At 41.0% G+C, this 21,690-nt stretch overlaps 1 protein-coding gene and 1 long non-coding RNA gene across 6 annotated transcripts; one reads left to right on the top strand and one right to left on the bottom strand.

The window, feature by feature from the left end:
* Nucleotides 1–1,884: 1,884 nt before the first annotated feature.
* Nucleotides 1,885–17,251, bottom strand: hars (histidyl-tRNA synthetase). Of its 2 annotated transcripts, XM_047353181.1 has the most exons (14): nucleotides 17,044–17,199; nucleotides 9,115–9,467; nucleotides 8,921–9,010; nucleotides 6,094–6,213; nucleotides 5,907–6,002; nucleotides 5,641–5,766; nucleotides 5,426–5,533; nucleotides 5,259–5,357; nucleotides 4,683–4,776; nucleotides 4,158–4,285; nucleotides 3,804–4,070; nucleotides 3,605–3,721; nucleotides 2,334–2,480; nucleotides 1,885–2,148 (listed from the first exon to the last, which is right to left on the bottom strand). In XM_047353181.1, the coding sequence occupies exons 2-14, from the start codon at nucleotides 9,223–9,225 to the stop codon at nucleotides 2,089–2,091; spliced, it is 1,563 nt and encodes a 520-aa protein (XP_047209137.1). In that variant the 5' UTR covers nucleotides 9,226–9,467; nucleotides 17,044–17,199; the 3' UTR covers nucleotides 1,885–2,088. The 2 variants fall into 2 exon arrangements, with proteins under 2 accessions (XP_047209137.1, XP_047209138.1); XM_047353182.1 differs by lacking the exon at nucleotides 9,115–9,467 and having other exon boundaries at nucleotides 17,044–17,251.
* LOC124860159 lies at nucleotides 9,474–15,241 on the top strand. 4 transcript variants are annotated; one of them, XR_007036284.1, is made up of 5 exons: nucleotides 9,474–12,010; nucleotides 12,432–12,495; nucleotides 12,988–13,129; nucleotides 14,331–14,422; nucleotides 14,565–15,241. It is a non-coding gene; the product is annotated as an uncharacterized LOC124860159 (long non-coding RNA). The 4 variants fall into 4 exon arrangements; XR_007036283.1 differs by having other exon boundaries at nucleotides 12,988–13,791; XR_007036281.1 differs by having other exon boundaries at nucleotides 12,988–14,422; nucleotides 14,565–14,681; nucleotides 14,852–15,241.
* Nucleotides 17,252–21,690: the final 4,439 nt, after the last annotated feature.

The following is a 21,690-nucleotide window of genomic DNA, read 5'->3' as shown; positions in this document are numbered from 1 at the left end:
TATTGGTCGGATGAAATATGCTAATTTTGTGAGATAGGAATTTTGGGTTTTCATGAGCTGTATGCCAAAATCATCCGTATTAAGACAATAAAAGACCTGAAATATTTCAGTTAGTGTGCAATGAATCTAAAATATATGAATGTTAAATTTTCATCATGACATTATGGAAAATAATGAACTTTATCACAATATGCTAATATTTTGAGAAGGATCTGTACACATATCTTCTTGTTGCAAGGCAGAAATCTTACATACAGAAATATCTTTTTGTTGTGAGGCAGAAATCTTGCAGACATGTACACAGAGAAGTCTGTTAGCAGGCCTCTAAGTTACACAATACATTTTATTTCACACATTATTAAACATACTTAAGCATAGTAATACAGATCCTATAAGCATAGCATGAATATTTTCCAACAATACCAAAAAACCACCATTGAGATCAATAATCAAAGGACCAGACTTGGCCAATGATCGGCTCCAGGGTGAGCATAGGTCTAAAATTACCTGTGAGCACTGGAACAACAAGCAGCCGAGCTGTCCCCTAGAAGCCCAACAAGAACCCATTGATCACAAAAGAAGTTACAATCTGCCAAATATGTACTAATTTAAGGATTGTTCTTTTTGGCTCTAGACCTGTCAGATGGCCCCCGAACACTGAATTCAAACCTTAGTAAACGGTGAAGCCTGGTGCTATGCAGCATTATCATGACGTGGAGCTTTCTAATTAATATGTAAACATTTATCACATTCCAGCAATCATGGTTACAACCAATCTTATTATTTGAAGAGTTCGGTGATACCAAAAACACCAGTAGGCAGCACCATGTGCTGCACACACCAAGACTAATGTGGACCCTGTGAAAACATGCAGGATGATAAACCTGCCGTTTCTGAGGCAACAACCAAGAGATGCAGAGCAACTTTGAAATGTAGTCCAAAGGTTCTGGGCTGGAGTAGTAGAGTTTGGCTGATTCCAGTCAGCACAGAGTGAAGCAGTTCTCAGTAATTGTCACTATACAGCCAGATATTACATCAGGAAAATGTTTGTCAGTACGTTTCAGTTGGAAGGAAAACTATTTTTCACACTTTCTGTAGATTTTCCTGATGTTTTTATTTGGAAACAAAATTCCCAATGCATTTCTGTATGGGAATAAACAGGGGGGTGGGGGGACCACTCACAATAGCTGTTGGGAGTTTTGCCCAGATGTGCCCTAAACTCGCTGCAAGAACAGAATGACTGCATCCTGTTCTCATCTCACCCTGGGAGAGAGAACAGACATCTTGGTTCTTGCAGGGCACAGACCCTAACAGTTGTCCCACCTAGCTGTGGATCTCTGCAGATCCTCCAGAATCAATATGGGCTTCTTGGGTGCTTCTCCGATTACCACTTCTCTTTCCCAGCCAGTCAGTTTAGGTGGACGGCCATGACTTGGCAGGTTTGCAGCTGTGCCCTACTTTGGGTCCAGTGGACGTGTGAGGTCACCACCACGCCATCCCCCACCATGCTGTAAAGAATACACCCTACACGCTGGGATGACGCAACCGCCCTGGCTCATAAAAACTCAAGATGTAACCCCTCCGCTGATCTACGAGGAATCCTCTGGTGGTTCTCGCACCGTTGGATGCTCCGGCGGCTGCCTGATGCCACCATCACTCTCCTAATGCTCTCTGGTGGATAAGTAATTCATTGACGTAACTAGAAGGCGTACATGTTTCTGATAGAGACTTTAAGCATGCAAACAGCAGAGTGAAATCATATGTTTATTGAGGCAGAGCAGATCTGCTGGAAATGAGAAGCTGAATAGAAGGAAAGGCCTTCTGGGTCATGGGCAGAGCTGGTCTTTGTAGATCTCATGTAAAAACTGCTAATGACCACAGAGATGTTTCAGACAGGACTGGTTTATTAGGATGTGTTCACCACAGCTGAACAATAAACATATTTAAAGTGAGTAAATGTCTGGACATATCCTGCAGCCACACACTGTGATGTTAGCTCCACTGTGACCTGAAAGCCATTCCCTGACAGCTCCACCTGACCAGGTCACAGCAGGCTGCAGGAACATGGCAGGCCTGCACTCATATCCATCATGCCTCAGAGGTTCTTCTCTTGATCTCACCAATGAGATCAGATCGGGATATATCAACCTGTAGAGAGATCCAGAAACAACAGCTATTAAACCGTTTCCATTAGCTACATATCATTAATGTCTGGAGACAAATCTAACAACTTTGTCATTAAAGTTTCAATCCAAATCTGCTGAAGGGGTGGATATAATTGTTTCTGAGCTTTAGCCTGTGGGTCTGACAACGGTAGGTTAGGGTGGTTGTACCTCCTCTCTGGTGGCCACCACTCGCAATTTGACCACTCCATCCTTCAGCTCCTGTTCTCCCAGTATGGCAACCAGGGGGATCCCTGTCTCCTCACAGAGCTGAAGCTGACTCAGCAGTTTGGGGTTCTTCTTGTACATCACCTCAGCCTGCACAAACACATCGCTGTTATGATACCAGTACAACAGCATGTGAACATTCATCATGTGGTTTATTCCAAATTGTTTAGCTGTGAAGGGTAAACATCATGCTACTATTAACTGCTTTCAGTGGCAGAGTGTGTTTGCCTTCCTTTAGGTGTGTTGGTGTGTGTGAACTCTAGCATTTGTCTCTGAGTAGGAGAACACCCCACATCACTGGATGTTCTAACAGGACCACTTCTGCCAGAACTCTTCCTCTGTAGATGTGCTGGGCTCCCAGCTTGTCTGGTCCTCACAGAATGGGCCAGCAGTGTGGAAGTAAAACAAGTCAAGATGTTTGTCAAAAACTTTTGTTTCAGAGCTGAAAGGACAGCATATTTTGGAACTTTTCCTCTGGTTCCATTAGCAACCCGGATTAGAGGGCGACTGATCACAGAGTCAAACATTCTCAAAGCAAACCTCAAGCTTTCCTCTGCAACTGTCTATATTCTGATGCTGCACTCAAGTGTTTAGTCCATAACAGTGAATCTATTCTAAGGTAAAGGTAGAGAGCACAAAATGACTCCACAAATAAGGTTACATGGGCTACAACTATCTGTAGTAACAGCTGTGTGATAGGAAGAATAATGGGAACTTCCTCCAAACACGCCAACACACATGAAAGCATCCAAACATGAATGTAGGGAGGCTTGTTTCTTCCACATGTTTGCTGTGTCCCCTGTATGGCCTGTCATAAACCCTACACAGACATTCTGAGCTCCTTCTCATTCCTCCATAATTTAGAAGGATAGGACCTCTAACAAACCGAGGTCCTCACTGAACAGCTGTTTTTATACTCGGATCAGATGGATCGTTACTGGCTGGGTAACATCTGAAGTTTAATTAGCTGCACTAGTTTTTATGTAGGGGTATCAGATCAAATGGGGCTGAACATATACATACATGCCATCATTTTCAGATATTTGTATAAAGTTATGAAAATCATGCATCACTTAGCCCTCAACTTCCCTCCTATGAAATACTTTGGCACAGTCAAATAAAATAACATGCGAGGGTTTTGCTTGTAATGAGACAAAATGTGGAAAAGGAGTTCAACATGTCTGATAAATATCTACAGAGAATCCCACACACACCTTAATGCCAGCATTCCAGAGTTCAGTGACAAGCCTGAGTCTCTCCTCTAGCAGGTTCTTCTGAGCAGACGCCACCAGGACCTGAACCTCTGTAGTACGGACCTTCTCTGCTGATGCCTGAACAATTAAAGCATTGTTGAAGGTCCGAACATCAGCGCCCGGTATCAACAGAATTGTACAACACAGCTCCGGACGTCACCTCAGCCTTCTGCTCCATGATGGAGAAGATCCTTTCGATGCCGATGCTGACTCCCACACACGGCACCTTCCTGCCCTTGGGGTCAAACATGCCCACCAGGCCATCGTATCGGCCCCCTCCGGCCACACTCCCCACGCTGACGCTTTCCTCTGCCCCGTTCGGGGCATCGCTGGACACTGGGGCCACGCCAGCCTGAGTCAGCACCGCCTCATAAATGACTCCGGTATAATAATCCAGCCCACGGGCCAAACTGAGATCAAACACTACCTGAAGATGACAGAGTAACAATAAAACAATCATACAGCAAAGACAAGCTGCAAAGAACCAGATTCAGAGAATCCCAGGATGCCTCACCCTGTCTGTGACCTGGAAGAGCTGCAGGTAGCTGAACAGAAGCTTAATGTCTGACAGGCCAGTACAGGCCTGCTTACTCTGGGACATCCTGGGGTCCAGTAGGAGGCGCTCTGCCAGGTCCATTCCCCCTGCAACACAAAACCAGTCTCCATTCAGTTAGACTTCTTCAGGGATGGATATCCAGCACAGAGCTTCTTCAGCTTCCATTATCAAAGCCTCCTCAGACTTTGCACCTTAAGGAGTGCAGTGAGAGGAGAAGCTGGGAGTCTGCAGCTCTGATGAACTGGAGCACAGCAAGACAGCAGAGTAAACACAAACATGACCAAAAATGAGCATAATTTCTACTATTGATTGGTTTCTCAAGTAACGTTTTTGTGACAACCATATAGGATGAGGTAGCTCCACCATACATGACAAACCATGTTTACCCTAACAATGTTAGACAGCTTGCCTCCTTAGGCTGACCAGACTGCCTGCTTCAACGCTGTGAAGAGAACCTGAAGGTTTCTTCACAGTTCAGCTCACCTTGCAGGCTGACGTACTCCCCTATCTGGTCTGCAGCCTCCTCAGACAAGCCCTTTTCGTTCACCATCTCCTTCTTCACATCCTCCCAGGGCATCTGCAGGAAAAGTGGCCCAACAAGGACATGCATCAGAGCTGAATGATGTCTGACTGACCGAGGAGACGACATGAAGGACGATAAACAACAACCGCTAAGTTAGGCTAAATCAGCTGTAACTGAAGGATCAGGTAAGATTGGGAAGTAGATAAAAACGGAACAAAAACAACAACAAAAAAACAATCAGGAGTGATTCGTATTTGTGAGGCTATGAGCTTATAACTCCAAGACCACCTGGGCCGGCCTCATACTACTGCAAATCCTCCAGTGAATGAGGAACAAAACCCATCCTTTGTTAATCTGTCAACCTGCATCACCACAGACCTTGTAGCATAGTTTAGTTGATGAACAGGTATCTGAGGTCCTGGTCTTATCTGCACCTGCCAGCGCTTCAGTCTTCATCAGGCATGAAAGTAGGAGGAATTCCACCCATAAGCTACGTTCAAGTATGAGTATAAGCAGAAGTAAGGGGACCTTCATACCTTATCCAGCTTATCCACAGTTGAACAGATGGTGCGGAACTTGTCATCTGGAACTCCACAAACCGCAAACATCCCATCCAGGATGCGCCTGTCGTTGACCTGGAAGTGAAGCATGTGCTCAGGAAGTGATGTCTAACCGGTGGCATTCTGACTGCTTAGCGACTGACCTTAATGCGGAAATCTCCGAGCTCCAGCTCACTAAGAATTTCATGGACGATCTTCAGACACTCTGCATCTGGTATCATGGCGTCGTATTGACCGGCTATGTCGAAATCCTGAAACACACACAGTAATAACAGGCGCCGCACTGCAGAAGCCCAATGCAGAGTTCACGGTGCAACAAACCAGGTCAGAGAAACTCTTCTCTGGCAGGACAACTTACACACTGATAAAACTCTCTGTAGCGGCCTCGGGTCATGGCGGGGTTGTCACGGCGATACACCTTAGCGATGTGGTAGCGCTTGATGTTGGTGATCTTGTTCATGGCCAGGTAGCGCGCAAAGGGCACCTGAAGGAGGGGATGTGAAGGACAACAAACTGCTCTGTGCATCATGGTTTCTATCAAGCTGAGAGGACCCAGCTGCGTTTATCTCAGAGACTCTGAATGTCATCGAACTCTTCTCTAAAATGATTATGGCTTCAGGATACAGTGAGGTCGTATCTTAGAGACAGCAGCTCTCCTCCCTGGTCTTTCAGGTCATAGATGAGCTTGGAATCTTCTCCATACTTCCCTGTCAACGTTTCCTGCAAGTAGCGGCAATAAGATGAATAACTTTTCAATGTTCGAAAGCAAGATGAGTCCAGAATTCTAACTTTGTTTGAAAAGCAAATCTACCTTTAGTTCAAACACAGGTGTGTCGATGGTCTCAGCTCCGTGGCGTTTAAAGCAGCGAGTGATGGTGTTGAAGACTTTCTCTCTGATTGCCATCTGCTTTGGGTTGTAGTCCCTTGTTCCCTGCATCACAGACAAACAGCAGCAACTGTCAAACTATAACATCATTTCATGTGCAGTGTTGACCTTCCCTTCCCTTCCATTTAACTGCAAATGCACCAATCAAACAGCCAGATGGTTATCGGCCAATTTTCCCCCGTTTAACTCTGATGGAAGATCAGCAGGTCAAACACTAAAAATCTGAAGGTCTTTCTTCTTTAACACATGCATTCAAGCTAGGAACTCCAGGGCTCAGTCCTGTCCCTTGTTGGAATCCAGACCCCAGCAACCTTCGCTGCATGTCTTTCCCTCTCTTCACCCCACTTCCTGTCTGCCTACTTTCAAATAACAAAAAATAAAGGCCACTAGTGCTACAAAAAAAAAATCTTAAAAAACAAACAAACTAAGAACTCCAACCATGTAGGTACAAAGAAATGCATAAACTAACAGTGATTTGATATTGTTTTTTTATTCAGGAACACTCAGAACGTTTCAGGATGGATGCTGCAAGTTATAAATCCGTTAATTTAGCTCTTCTTTTATGTTTGAGGAATTTAAAACTATTCCCTCATACTGAAGACCCTACAGTACAGTTTGTTTGTTCTGTGTTACAGTTCTTAGAAATAAAAAACGACGTGTCACTCAGAAATCTGCAGGCCAGACGTCAAAGAACTCACCCGTCAGTCTACTTTTAACTAAGCAGATAATAAAACTGGAATCTTAACATAATGCCTGTCTTCACCAGTTATCCCAATGACTTTCGACGATTAACTCGCAGGAACAAGTACAAGCAATGACAAAACACTGTCCATGGTCCATTTTATTGTTTTAAAATCTTCATGAAGGTCTTCATTGGCAAGCTTTCTGTGGCAAAAAAAACCTCAAGAAAAATGAATAGAACTGGGATGAAAATAGCTGACATTTTTGTTAACGCATTAAAGCAATTTGCCAATGTTGGAGGGAAATGAAATATAGTTATGTCTAAATGTAATCCTCAGAAAGAAAGGATTAGTTAGAAAAATTGTTTCATCTTAAGATTTAATCTAACATTGTGTCAAATTCACAAAAGTAGATCTGTGTACTGAAATTAACCCCCATAGTTTAGACACTTTCCAGTTCAGGTTTAGAACCAATCATAGTACAGAAAAGGCCCGGGTTAGAGTTGTTAATGATCTGATCTGAAAATGAGCCTTGACCATCTCTGTTTTGATTCTCCTTGGCCTTAGCGCAGCTTTAGATATAGTTGACCACGCTATACTCCTTAAGCATCTTGAACATCTTGTAGGTGTAAATGGTCCTGTTCTTAATTGGCTGTCTTCCTATATCATGGGTAAAACATTTTCTGATTGGGTTAACCCTGATTACGGTGTTCCACAGGGATCCATTCTTGGTCCTCTCCTGTTCAGTTTATATGTGTTTCCCTCTAGGTTGTATCATTAGACACCATGGTATCTCTGATCATTCATAGCAGATGATACCCAGATGTACACATCTGTCTCTGCTGATAACATGAGCCCTGTGAACAAACTTATTGAATGTCCCACTGATGTTAAAAACTGCTTGTCCAGGAATTCTAGATTCTTAAGTTGAATGGTGACAAAACTCAGATATTTCTTGTAGGTCTTGACAATCTGAAAAACCACACTTATCCTTACAGTGGGGAGAACAAGTATTTAATACACTGGTGATTTTGCAGGTTTTCCCACTTGCAAAGCATCTGGAAGTCTTTAACTGTGAGTGATGGAATCTAAAACAAAAATCCCATTGAGTTATTTTTAAGTAATTAATTTGCATTTTATTGCATGAAATAAGTATTTGATCACCTAACAACCAGTAAGAATCCCAGCTCTCTCAGGCCTGTTAGTTCTTCTTTAAGAAGCCCTCCTGTTCTCCACACATTACCTGTATTAACTGCACCTGTTTGAACTCGTTATCTGTATAAACACACCTGTCCACACACTCAATCAAACAAACTCCAACTTCTCCACAATGGCCAAGACTGGAGAACTGAGGAAGGACATCAGGGATAAAATAGTAGACCTGCACAAGGGATCAGTTACAGGAAAATAGTATCAAAAACTTGTTCTCCCCACTGTATCTGAACTCTGTTAGTTAAACCACATGAGCACATTAAGAGCCTAGATGTGACTTCAGATTGCAACCTCAGTTTTCAAAAACACATCCCTAATATATCACGGTCTGCATTCTGTCACCTAGTGATCAGATGGTCTGGCCTCTTCTTGTTTCTGAGATGATCATTGATTTTATCCCAGACAGGCAGTGAAGGTCTTCTAGTAAGCATCTTCTGGTCATACCCAGAATCAATTGTAGACCAGCTTTTGGCTCTTGTGGTCATTATGGTCATGTTCTCCTCAATACCTCAGCTTAGTTTCAACAGTTTCCAGCTTTAAAAGCAAACTTAAAACAATCTATTTTCTCAAGCCTTAATTAGGCTTATATTTTTAGCTTTGGAAATCCTTATCCCTCCTGTACGTATTAGTTTATCGCTGTTTTATTATGTGTATTGATTGCTTATATTTTTATGTTCTTCCTAGGCCACCGAGTATGTGATTGTCATATGAAATGGGCTTTACTATGAGCCAATCTGGAAGCTCCAAAGAGGCTGTAGACCCCTGTCCTAAATCTTTAGAAATAGCCATTGATAGCTCTGCAACTCAGTCTATACTGTACCACACGTGCAAAAAAAAAAAAATAATAATCAGACTCTTACCTTTGGTGTTTTGAGCACAAACTGATGTTTGCCATCATCTCCTCCCAAACGAGCCTTCAGCTCCAGCAGTTTGGATACTTCTTCATCGATCTGCAACACACACACAGAAAGCAAAACATGTTCAAATACTTTCTCAGGTATAATGATAAATAGACGTGAATATTCTGCTGCCCTCTTGCAATGCAAACACCTACCTGAGCCACAGTGATGCCAGAGACAAAATGCAGGTGTTGAAGATGCCATGCAGTCCGGAACGCCACCAGACCAGAGCAGCCACGGACACAGGACAGAGCCAGCATGGTCATCCAAGGTCATCCAAAAAAAGAAAAAACAAGGTCCAGGAAATAGACAAGGCAAAGTTCAGGAATGCATCATGGTAACATCGATCCCAAATGGAGAACCAGTAAGTGAGTAGCGCAGCGCCGTCCAGCAGGGTCAGATCCCCGGCAGGAGGTGAGGACGGTGGTCGAGATCAAGGATCCAGCAAGAAGAGGTCATCCAGGGTCAGGCAGGAAGAACAGGAGAAAAGTGGTAAGCAACCCTAGCACTAGGGAAGGGCGGAGTATGACGCATCAGCATCACCACAGCGTGGAGGATAGAACATGAGATGCAGCAAGTCAATCAAAATTGCAGCCCCCTCGTACAGACACACAAACACAAAGCTTAAACAACCCTGAAACACCAATTCTTCCAGTCCTCTCAGTGTGTTTTAAATGCTTTGAACAGCTACAGACATTAGACAGCAAACATATTTATTGGTTTTCCTCTCTCTCTAACTTTTTTTGTTCATCTGCATCCATTCCTCTTAGGCCTGGCAGATTCTAAACGAAGGTTAGAATGGAAGCCCAGCAGGCCTGAGGTCTTGTTGAAAAATGCCTCATTAAAGCAAAGTAAGGAGCATTTTAAGAAGATCTGCAGCGTAATGTGTGTACAAAACAAATCATCAATCTGTCAAAAGTCCAAATATGTCAAAGACAGACGAGGAATTTACAGGTTTCTCTCTCCACAGAGCTTTAATACCAACTGTAGACACTCTAAGAATTCCTGAAGGACTTCAGATTAGGAAGGAACAGAAAGGACACATTTCAGCCAAGGAAACCTGGTCCAGAGGTTCATCAACATCAGCAATCCTGATAATCCAAAATGAGCACACCTTAAACCATGTTGGCTGGAAGAATAGGGAAATACAATGTGAGGCTGTTTGTCTCTTGAAGAGTTTCCTTAATGCCCGAATTTGTTGCAAGTGTTTTAAGAAGAAAAACAAAAATCAGAATGTCAGAAAAGCTTTTTTTATAGTAGGCTGCAGACCTAACATTAAGGAATGGATGCAAATGAATAACATTTGGTTGACAAAGTCAAACAATAAATATTATGCCTTCTCACTTTGACATGCAGGCATTTGGTGATGCACTGTGATATAATGTACGCATACATACTGTTTTATGGCTAGAAATAACATCACATCTATTACAGTAAACATTAATGTCTTTTAATGTAACCCGTCTCTGGTTCAGCTTCATTTACATTCTGTTTCGGTCCTTTATTTGAAATAAACATGTTCCTTTTTATCTTGAATCAGCAGTCAGTGTTTCAGTCATACTGACTTCAAGGACCTGATAAAGTTCCCATAGACCAGAACAGCAGCAGACAGGAGATCATCATTGAACATCATAGAGGACATGGTTGACATTTGAATGACGAATGTATGTGAAGAAACTTGTGCCATCACAAACTGAATTTGAATTGCTCAGACTGAATCTGTATTTGCGTAATTTGAATTAATGCATCGGTTTAAAAATGAATTTCACTAAACTGAATTTGTTTGCTTTGAAAATGGCTTTGCTTCTTATTGAAAATTCAGTTTGATTATTTTCACTTCTAAAAATTCTGTTTTTTGTGTCACACATCAGGGCCCTTGAAGCCACAGATTAATCAAACACAGATTTACTGATTCATGGATGTCATTCACTATTGCTGTGTCCAAATTCAGGGGTTGCATCCTTTTGAAGGTCGCATTTATAGGCCGATTACGTCATGGAGAAGCAACGAACCCTATCCAACTTCGAAGGCTCCTTCAAATGCGTCCTTCTTTTCACCAGATTTGATGGGGGAAAATGGGTCCGGTGTATCCTTTACCCTATCCCATGATTCATTGCGGGTCGAGGTCCATTGTTTAAACAAAAGTAACAAAGACCGGATATGCAGTGCATTCTTTGAAACAAAATGAACTTTTACAATGTTTTTAGACAAGAATGCAGTTGTGTAAATCTGAAATACCTGACTGGTTTATAAAGATATCGCTTAATTGCACAAGTGCGCTAACGTGTTCGGAGATGTCCGCTGGCCCAGCAGCCGGCTCGCCTCGCCAGCTGTCAGCTGACCGGGTGGTTGAGGTGCGCTAAACCCAGAGAGAACAGCTGACTCCCGGCACATTGTTTTCAAAGTCCTGCTGGTTTTCCCCAATGGATGGAAGTTAAACAGATATTAATATTAGATATCATCTGACTGAATTATGTTTGTTTTATTTACAATAATAATAATAATTATTATTATTATTATTAGTAGTAGTAGTAGTAGTAGTAGTATGCTCTACAAAAAAAGTGATTTAAACTTTGTTAATATGTTTAAGTTGTTAAAAGCTTTACAAATAAATTAAACAAATGTTATTTGTCATCGCTGTATTTTATCTACAGTTTTAGATTTTTATATATATGACCATAAAAAGTTTGAACATTTTAAATGGCTTGATAATGAACAAGATCATAAAACAAGGACATTTTAAACAAAATAGGATTATAAGCCATCATCAATACGTAAAAGGGTAAATAAAGTAATGTTTACTAAAAACATGAAGTAAACATGTAGTTATTTGCAGTGCAGACAGCGGTATTAACCTTCTGGCTCCATTTGTTCGGTTTCACAGCTCTGCTCTTCACGCCAGCGCCGTAGAAAGAGAAAGTTACGACACTCCCATTGACTTCTATAGAAAGAATGGAATGCGGAAGTCACGTGGTTCATGGAGCTGCTAATAGGTCCAAACAGCAGCATTGGACGTAGTTCATTCTCAGTGCTTCGTAAGGATTTTTTACGGTAAGTTGATGAAAATACAACATTATATTGATATTGTGAAGCTTTAGTTTACTGTTCTGTATCGCAGTTTAGCAATAATATTTTATATCGCCAGGTTTAGTTAATTAAGCATGTTAACTCGCTTGTATTTAACTGCAGCTAGCTCATTGTAAGCATGGCAGGTTTTAGACGGGTCTATTTCATTGTGTCTGATTCAGCATTTTAAAATGTCCATTACAGCTTACATTTTTAGCGTTGATAATTTTCTAATTTTTATTGTAATTCCAACTACTGAACTTGCACATCTTGAAAAATACTGTGATATTGACATGGTTAATTTAGTTAAAGTTATAGATTGTTTGTCAACGACGGCCACATAAATAGGGACATTATCATTAAACGTGATTGTGAAGATGAGTCATTTTTTATTATTCTTTTCCAGATAAACCACACGAGAATGGCTTAAGTGAACTGCAGAACCATGTTGCATACAAAGCGCCACAAAGGTAACAAAATTTCTGTCCTTAAAAATAATAAGAGCTGAATCAAGATGTCTGAACAAAATGATTTTAACATTTTAAGACCTTCACAAAGTTGGTATTTACAGTCATGGATGAAGTTGAAGTAGATATTAGAATCTATCTCAAGACAGAAAAAGAAATTAAGAATTATTATTGGAACATATCAGCATCAATATACAGTAGAACGGTAACAAAAAATACTTTTAAACAATCAAAGGTCTGTGATAACAGTCAAGGTGTTTGCTGAGGGATGTTTGTTGGGGTGCAAGATGAGGTTTGACATAGTTTTTTCTTTGTGTTTTTTGCCTGGCTTTTACTTCCAAGATGTCCAGCGTTGGCCAGAATTTTTTTTCTTTCATTAAAGATATGTTTTGCTGCTATTCTTAGTCTCAGCCTGATGAATCTGGTGGTTATTTTACTTTGCACATCGTGATATGAAGGAAGCATGCTTTCTAATAGATTTGCTTCTCTCTCTAGAGTATCCATGGCATTTGGGAGCTCCATGACAGATTTATTGGACCTCGTTCTGAAACGTTTTTCAACTTTCTGGACCAGACTGAAGGCTTCATGTGATGGCCGACACAGCACTCCTGGTTTGAATTCCTTCAGTATCAATAGGGTACTGTGCTCTACTTCTGAAGTGTCATCAGTTTGCTTAATTGAACTTGAGCATCCATCACAGATGTTGGAATGTTTGATGACTTTATTCACAATGTATCCTGTAAGATGGTACAGAATACATGTTTCGCTGTTGGTGAGGTCAGGAGTATCTGTGTTTCCAATCAGCTGCGAAGGCCAGGACTGGGAAATGTCTCCTTAATGTCCAGGAACTCTGCCAGAAGACTGCCGCCATCCTCCTGATAGCTTCCTGATTTTACAGTTGTAAGAAACTGCCCAACTGAGATTGATCTCAGTGCCTGGTGAAACTCCACTGGTGTTGGGACTGGATTCCTTTGCCTTATGCAGCTGAACAAGTTTTCAAGGCAGTCCTGAGTAAACCTGCTTGTCAACACAAACATGTGTCCATGGTCAAGCATGTCTTTCTGAATACCTAAAATTGTAGAAGTTGCCATCACAATTCCTGTTTGCACTGGTTTCCAGCTTCCTGTAGGACCTATTCTAAGTCCACTGAAGAGTGCCAACATGTCTTGGAGGAATTTAATAGCTTTGTTGTACTCTTCCATCTTATGCCTGCTGAGTCCCATCACAGGGTGACGAGAGGACATGAGATCAAACCAGTGGTTCACCTGCTCCAGAAACCAGGCTGTTGTCAGATTAGAGGTGGGTCGCTGCTCCTGCTCCACCATGTATTTCAGACCTGCACTTGCTGACTTACTAAAGACATTCAATGCAGGTTTTTTGTGAAAGATTTGGAGCAATTTTCAAAGGCATTTGTTCCTGAAAATCTACCAAATCTTTCAAAGGACCCAGTGAAACCTCACTGTGTTGCAGACTCTCTTTTTGTACAATCTCTGGTGGAATTGTGAAGGTCTGACCACTAACCAGGGCACTCTTCAAATTCTTCATCAGATGAGGGACATCTGGCATGAAGTACAGCCTTTTGTCTGGTCTTACTGGGTGTTGGACAAATGTTTTCTAGTGGCCGACTCCAAAAGCCCACCACATCGCTCAGTTAGCACTGCCCATGTCAGTGATGATGTTTACCACAAGACCTATAGAAGCTGCTCTCTCAATGATCTCTAGGATGACTGGCTTGTAATTAGCTCCATTAGTGGAATTGCCACTAAAATGGTAACCCACAACTTGCTTCCATCTTGTTGTACTTCCTGCCAACATAAAAACACATGCATGTGTTGCAGCTCCTGTGTGACCAGGCAGCGTCACATCCCCGAACAGCTTCCCTGTTCCTAGGTGCAGCTCCACACTAGGGGTGATTGCCATTTCATCTAGAGTAAGTATACATTCTCTTTCCATCTCTGTTAAACTGTATTATTTAACACAGTTTGTACCAAAGTTTACTTTAGAACTATATGTGTGATCACTAGTCAGTGGATCAACATGCAGTGGAAATTCTGCTGGACTTCTCATTGCAGGTTCATTCCTCCTCTTTGGTTCTGGGCGATGAAGAAAAAGGGTTGGAACGGCATCAGCCCTCAGTCTCACTTGGCCTGACTGTGCCCTCACAAACTGTCCTTTTTCAAAGTGTGCCTGTAAAGTGATTTATTTATTTATTTTCTTGCACATTTCATTAGGCCCTTGTGCATTTTCCAGTGCAGTGTGCAGATTGAACTTACAGCACATAGTTTCCTGTTGTTGTGACCTCTGGTGATGGTGAGGTTGCTTCTACTGACTTGAACCAACCATTTTTTCCTTCTTTCAGGATCTTTTGGGAAGCCATACATACGGATTCCTTTCTCTGACCAATTGGTGCATCCAAATGCAGCACACCCAACCATGGTAGCCTGCTGAACCTACAGAGGAACACATTTACTTTTTTGTGTGCCTTCTAGCTATGATATTGTTTCTGTATTGTTTTCTGGGAGGTCAGCAGATGTGGTGACTGACTTCAAAGGGAGCTGCTGCCAATGATGCCAAGGAGGGTGAACCCTCATTCGGACTTGGGCACATTTCTACCTTGTCCAGATTTGATCAGATACAGTTTATTGGTGCAGATGTAAATAATAAACTGTATAAATGGTAGTGCAAGTAGTTATTTATTAAAGCTAGTTTTGCATTTTACATATCTTACAATAAATTGTTTGGTCATTTATTTTTGCACAATTCAGTTGTTTTGTCCTCTAATACGATTAACTACATTTTCAATTAAATGAACATTTTAGTCAATGAATTACAATTTTACAACAGTTGTCAGACTACAGTCACAATCAACTCTGTTATAGATACAAGTTCACATGACAGCGAAAAATAGTATAATTATGTCTTCTACAAAAATTAAGAATTCATCTCAGGTCTTCAGTCATATTTTCATACAGCTACATATTTTCCTCATTCATTTAAAAATTATTTAATTTTTTAATATTTAATTCTGCTCATTTTCCCTCTGTAATATTTTGATCTTTTTCTTTAAATACATAGGCAATAGATCTTTCCACGTAGTGTAGGATGTAGATCCGAAGGTAAGTTTGATCAGAGCTCTTAACTGCTGGCACAGAATACAGTTAAAGCATCCCATGCTAGCATGTGCTAGCATGCGGAGGAGATCAGAAAGCATTTATAATAGATATTGTTACTCCTGTTTGGATTTTCAAATTATGATTTAGTAGCCAGTAATCAGTTAATTATTATTTAATTACCAAAAGTCACAGGAAAGAGTGAAAAAATTCGCTTTTTGCGTTATGTCGCGCCTGAAGCCGTTCAACCTGACTGACACCGCTGAGATGTTTGGAACTATTGAGCTACATGAACCACGTGACCGCCTATCGGCGAGTTCAAAGAGTGTCGTAACTCTTTCTATGGCGCTGCTTCACGCTAACACAGTTGCTAGGCAACAGAAGTTACGCTGAGGTAAGGGCAGGGGAAACGCAGACTGAAGTAACACCGGCGGCACACTTTGCTAATGTGGCATGTTTAGCTAATAGCTCCAAGTTTTACTGTTTGACCATCATGTGTTTACATGAAGCTTCTTATAAGATGCTCATTTGACTTGGTGATCTAATCTGCACTGTTCCAGCTCAAAATCCCGTAAAGGAAGTTTAATCTGATGTGAAACGTAAAGGATGAATCTGTGTTTGATTAATCTGTGGCTATCTTTAAGGACCCGGATGTGTGACGAAAAAAACTGAATTTTGGAAGTGATATTTCATTTCAGACCTGAAAATGAAAGTGGTCTAACTGAATTTTTAATACAACGAAATACATTTTTAAAGCAAATTAATTCAGTTTCAAACCATTAAACCCAGTTTCAGTTTGGTGAAATTCATTTTCAACCCAATGTATTTAATTTTGAATAACCCAAATACAGATTCAGTCTGAGCAATTCAAATTCAGTTTTTGATGGCACAAGTTTCTTCCCATATAATGTCGTTCTACTGTCCTGAAGTCGGACAGCTGATTAATACAAATCTGCGTCAACATCCGCATCAGCAGGAGTTCATTAAAATAATTCTGCCCAAAGTCAAAATGGACATTTAAAAATGAGTTAATTTAAAACACAGGAAGTGTTTATACCCCACCGACGTCATCATGTTAGCATTAACTCTGCCGTTAGTTTAGCCGCTCCAGCTAGCAGTCAGCCGGTTAGGTTTCCTCCCGTCACTTTTTCTATTAGACGTAAGGAGCGTTTCAGGAGCTTTCTTATGTCTGCCGAACCTATGGGCCCAAAACAGACCGTTTTGCTGCTATTGTGTTCAATGAGAGCCGCGATGAACTAACGGCAAAGCCTGAAAAGGGTGTTTAGCGCATGGTTTTCCACCTGGGTTGTGTGAATGTGAATGACAGTTTTCTGTGAGTGAGATGTTAGTGATGGAGAGCTCTATTTCCTCGGTGCTATGAAGTGCAGCGCATGTTAAAACTTGTCGAGCCATGATTGGAAAGGTAACTGTGAGGACTGACCTGCTCTTTGCTCGCCTTCTCGGATTTTAGCTTCCGAACTACTTCCCCTTGGATTTTAATGGCCTCTTGAATCTGTGCTTTGTCTTCCATTGCTTTTCATTAAAGTCTAACCTGCCGCAAATCACACCGCCTGCTGCAGCGTGGAGCGTCAGCTGTCCAGATCCCAGGCAGAGGAACACGGAAACGCTCGTAAGGATAGCTTCCTTCGTCTTCTTCTTTTTGAGATTTTTTGGCGGGTGGCATCAAACGTTTATATGCATTATCGCCATCTACTGTGCTGGAGTGTGGGCCAGAGTATCTAACTGAGCTATTTTATATTCTTGCAAATAATCCCGTTTGTCTTAAAAATCTTATAAACATTATCATTTCATGTTTAGCTAGTACTGTATTCACCTTTAATGCTTCCATACCATACTTCCTTAATTCTTGCTTTAATTTTTCTCTACTCACCCTATATTTTTACACTGAATTACAACATGCTCTACTGTTTCCAAATCCATTTCACAATCACATCTGCCTGTTGGATGTTTACCCAACATGTGTAATGTTTTATTTAATCATGTATGTCCTAATCGTAATGTTGTTATGACTGACTGTTCTTTCTGATATTCTCCAATTACTCCCATTTTACCTACCGATTTTCGTATTTGAAATAGATGTCGCCCTTTGGTTCCCTCCTCCCAAAGCCGCTGCCATTCTGATTTTACTTTGTTTTTAATAACAGATTTTATTTCAGATTTACTATATGCAATTTCCATAATTCCATCTTGACTTAAAGACTGTTTGGCTAAATAATCTGCAGCTTCATTACCTTCTATTTCTTTATGAGCAGGAATCCATATGAACTTAACTATTAAATGAAATTGAAATTGTGTAAGTCTAAATAAAATTTCATAAATTTCATATACTAAATCAATACAGCTCTTGGATGAGAAACCCATAATCGACATCAAGGAGGACAGTGAATCTGAGCAGATAAGAACTCTTTCTATTCTGTTTTGTTCTACCCATTGTAACGCCATCAGAATTGCAATAATTTCAGCTGTAACGACAGCTAAATGATCTGATGTTCTTTGTTTCAATGATATGTTTAGATCACGAATAAAATATACAAATCCTGTTTTACCTGAATCTGAATCCTTAGAACCAACTGTATATATTACAATAAATTATATGTATGTGTTCTCAATTCTATGATATACTACATCTATCCAATTCCTCTTATCTTTATAAATCTGCATTTCTTTATGGCTATCTACAGGGGTTGGACAATGAAACTGAAACACCTGGTTTTATACCACAATAATTTATTAGTATGGTGTAGGGCCTTCTTTTGCGGCCAATACAGCATCAATTTGTCTTGGGAATGACATATACAAGTCCTGCACAGTGGTCAGAGGGATTTTAAGCCATTCTTCTTGCAGGATAGTGGTCAGGTCACTACGTGATACTGGTGGAGGAAAACGTTTCCTGACTCGCTCCTCCAAACACCCCAAAGTGGCTCAATAATATTTAGATCTGGTGACTGTGCAGGCCATGGGAGATGTTCAACTTCACTTTCATGTTCATCAAACCAATCTTTCACCAGTCTTGCTGTGTGTATTGGTGCATTGTCTTCCTGATACACGGCACCGCCTTCAGGATACAATGTTTGAACCATTGGATGCACATGGTCCTCAAGAATGGTTCGGTAGTCCTAGGCAGTGACGCGCCCATCTAGCACAAGTATTGGGCCAAGGGAATGCCATGATATGGCTGCCCAAACCATCACTGATCCACCCCATGCTTCACTCTGGGCATGCAACAGTCTGGGTGGTACGCTTCTTTGGGGCTTCTCTTCTTCTTCTCTTTTGTTGGTCTTATTTCACAGTTGGAGTTTTGAATCATGTTTCTGTTTATTTTTCTGGTCGTGTTTTAGTCTTGTTCATGTTTTGTCAAGTTTGGTTTTTGGGTCTGGTTATGCTTTAGTTTCATGTTTTTTTTAGATTTGTTTCTATTAGTTTGCATCCTTGGATTTTCGTTCTGCTCAAGCCATGTTTTGTCCTGCCAATTAACTTATCTGGTTCACCTGCTCCAAGCTAATCTGTCTCCTTGCTCTACCTGGTTCACACTCCATTTATACACACCTGTTCAGTTATTCATCGCGGAAACATTTCAAATCATGCTTATGTCTTGTTTTCTGGATCATGCTCATGTCTTGCTGTTCACGCCAAGCCTCTCTTGCCAGCCTGCCCATGTCAGTTTTGCCTGTCTTGCCTGTCCGTTTATTGTTTTGGTTCCTGCCTCCTAGTGAGTGAGGTTTTTGTTATTAAATATTTTTTCCACTTACCATCATGCTGCCTGCTAGTCTGCATTCTGGGGTCCTTCACAAACCCATGACAGTACCTCTTCCTTTTCTAAACCCACGTTGATGTGCTGACAGTAATCCTCTACTTTCTACATAATATGTAATCTTTTCAGTTATCATTCTATCCATACTCTTACCTAAACATGATGTTAGTGCAATGGGTCTATAATTTGAAGGATTTGTTGGGTCCTTTCCTGGTTTGATAATTGGAATAATAATTGCCTCCTTCCAATTAATAGGTAGCTTTCCTTCTTCCCATATTTTATTAAACAAGCCTAAAAGTTTATCTTCGATTTGGTTTCCTAAGTGCTTTAACATAATATAGCATATCTGATCTTTTCCTGGTGCTGTTAATCCTGATTTTGATATTGCTCTCTTCCTTTCTTGTGTGGTAAATTGAGTATCCATAATATTACCTATGTTTGTTTGATTATCTAAGATTATAGCGTTCTCTTCCCTTGTCTGTTCCCTCCTATTTTTCCCTTGTTCTGTTCAATAATCTGAACTATGAATCTTTGCAAATGTGTTTGCCATTATCTGTACTTTCTTCACATTTGTTATAGCCGTCTCTTGTTCCTATTTTAAAATTGAATATGTTCTCTCTTGTCTATTACCTCTGATTTTCTTAATCATTCTCCATACATTATTTATAGGTGTTGTTCTTCCTATTGTTTCACAAAAATTCCTCCATTTATCCTTCTTTGCTTTTTTAATAACTTTTCTGACTTGCGCCTGAGCTCTTTTATACTTAATTAAATTTTCAAAATTATGTGTTTTCCTTAATATTCTAAAAGATCGATTCCTTTCTTTTACAGCTTCATCCCACTCTTGTGTCCATCATGGTACTGCTCTCTTTTTTAGCTTACCCTTAGTCATAGGGATTGTCAATTTTGCTGCCCTTAGTATAATTTCCCTACTTTTTCCTTCAACATCCTCTACATCTAAATTTAAATTAACTTCCTCACTTTGTCGGTCACATAAATATTTAAAAATACCCCATTTAGTTTTGTCAAATACCCATCTTCCCTGCCTTTCCTCCACTTCTATCTCTTTATTAGTATTCAATTCAATTCAATTCAAAAATACTTTATTAATCCCAAAGGGAAATTAAATGTTGTTATAGCTCATATTATGTAGGTTTCTTCAAAGAGCCGTTGTAGATGCTGATGGCTGTGGGCAGGAAGGATCTCCTGTAGCGCTCCGTCTTACAGCAGATCTGAAGAAGCCTCTGACTGAAGACACTCTGTTGTTGTAGGACAGTCTCATGAAGAGGATGCTCAGGGTTCTCCATAATGTTCTTCATTTTATGAAGAATCCGTCTTTCCACAATGATCTCCAGAGGTTCTAGAGGAGTCACCAGAACAGAGCCAGCCTTTTTTATCAGCTTGTTGAGCTTTTTTAAGTCCCTGGTTCTGATGCTGCTTCCCCAGGAGATGATGGTAGAAGAGATCACACTTTCCACAACAGACTTATAGAAGATATGCAGCATCTTGCTGCAAACACCAAAGGACCTAAGCTTCCTCAAGAAGTACAGTCTGCTCTGTCCCTTCTTGTAGATGGCTTCACAGTTGCATCTCCACTCTAGTCTGTTGTCCAGGTGAACACCGAGGTATTTATACTCCTCCACCACCTCCACGTCTTCTCCCATGATGGAAATAGTTTTTGACTTATTCCTGTTTCTCTTAAAATCTACAATCATCTCCTTTGTTTTAGTCACGTTCAACATGAGATGATTGTTTCCACACCATGCCACAAAGCGGTCCACCACCATCCTGTACTCAGCTTCTTGTCCATCTCTGATCCACCCCACGACTGCAGAATCATCCGAGTATTTCTGCAGATGACAGGAGTCTATCTTGTACTGGAAGTCTGAGGTGTACAGAGTGAAAATGAATGGTGAGAGTACAGTGCCCTGTGGTGCTCCTGTGCTGCTGACTACCTGGTTAGACTCACAACCCTTCAGTCTCACAAACTGTGGTCTGTTTGTCAGGTAGTCTTTAATCCAGGAGATTGTTGAGGCCTCCACCTGAGTCTTCTGGAGTTTCGGACAAAGCAAATCAGGTTGAATTGTGTTAAATGCACTGGAGAAATCAAAGAACATGATCCTCACAGTGCTGCTGGCTTTGTCCAGATGACAGTGGGTTTGTTGAAGCAGGTGTATGATGGCATCTTCAACTCCAACTCCACAGCGATAAGCAAACTGAAGGGGGTCCTGATGGTTTACTGTTTGCTTACTCAGGTGGGCCAACAAGAGTCTCTCTAGGACCTTCATGATGTGAGATGTCAGGGCAACAGGTCTA

The sequence above is a fragment of the Girardinichthys multiradiatus genome, chromosome 23 (genome assembly GCF_021462225.1).
Source record: "Girardinichthys multiradiatus isolate DD_20200921_A chromosome 23, DD_fGirMul_XY1, whole genome shotgun sequence".
NCBI lineage: Eukaryota > Metazoa > Chordata > Actinopteri > Cyprinodontiformes > Goodeidae > Girardinichthys > Girardinichthys multiradiatus.
Note: the sequence above shows the minus strand (reverse complement) of the source record. Positions and strands in the feature narration are given on the sequence as shown.

Bases quoted from the DNA above. Each gene is read 5' to 3' on its own strand.
- hars (XM_047353181.1), bottom strand. From the start codon at position 9,225: ATGACCATGCTGGCTCTGTCCTGTGTCCGTGGCTGCTCTGGTCTGGTG. The intron at 9,011-9,114 runs GTAGGTGTTTGC...TGTGTGTTGCAG, and splicing joins CTGGCATCACTGTGGCTCAG to ATCGATGAAGAAGTATCCAA. The intron at 5,534-5,640 runs GTAAGTTGTCCT...TGTGTGTTTCAG, and splicing joins ACAGAGAGTTTTATCAGTGT to GATTTCGACATAGCCGGTCA.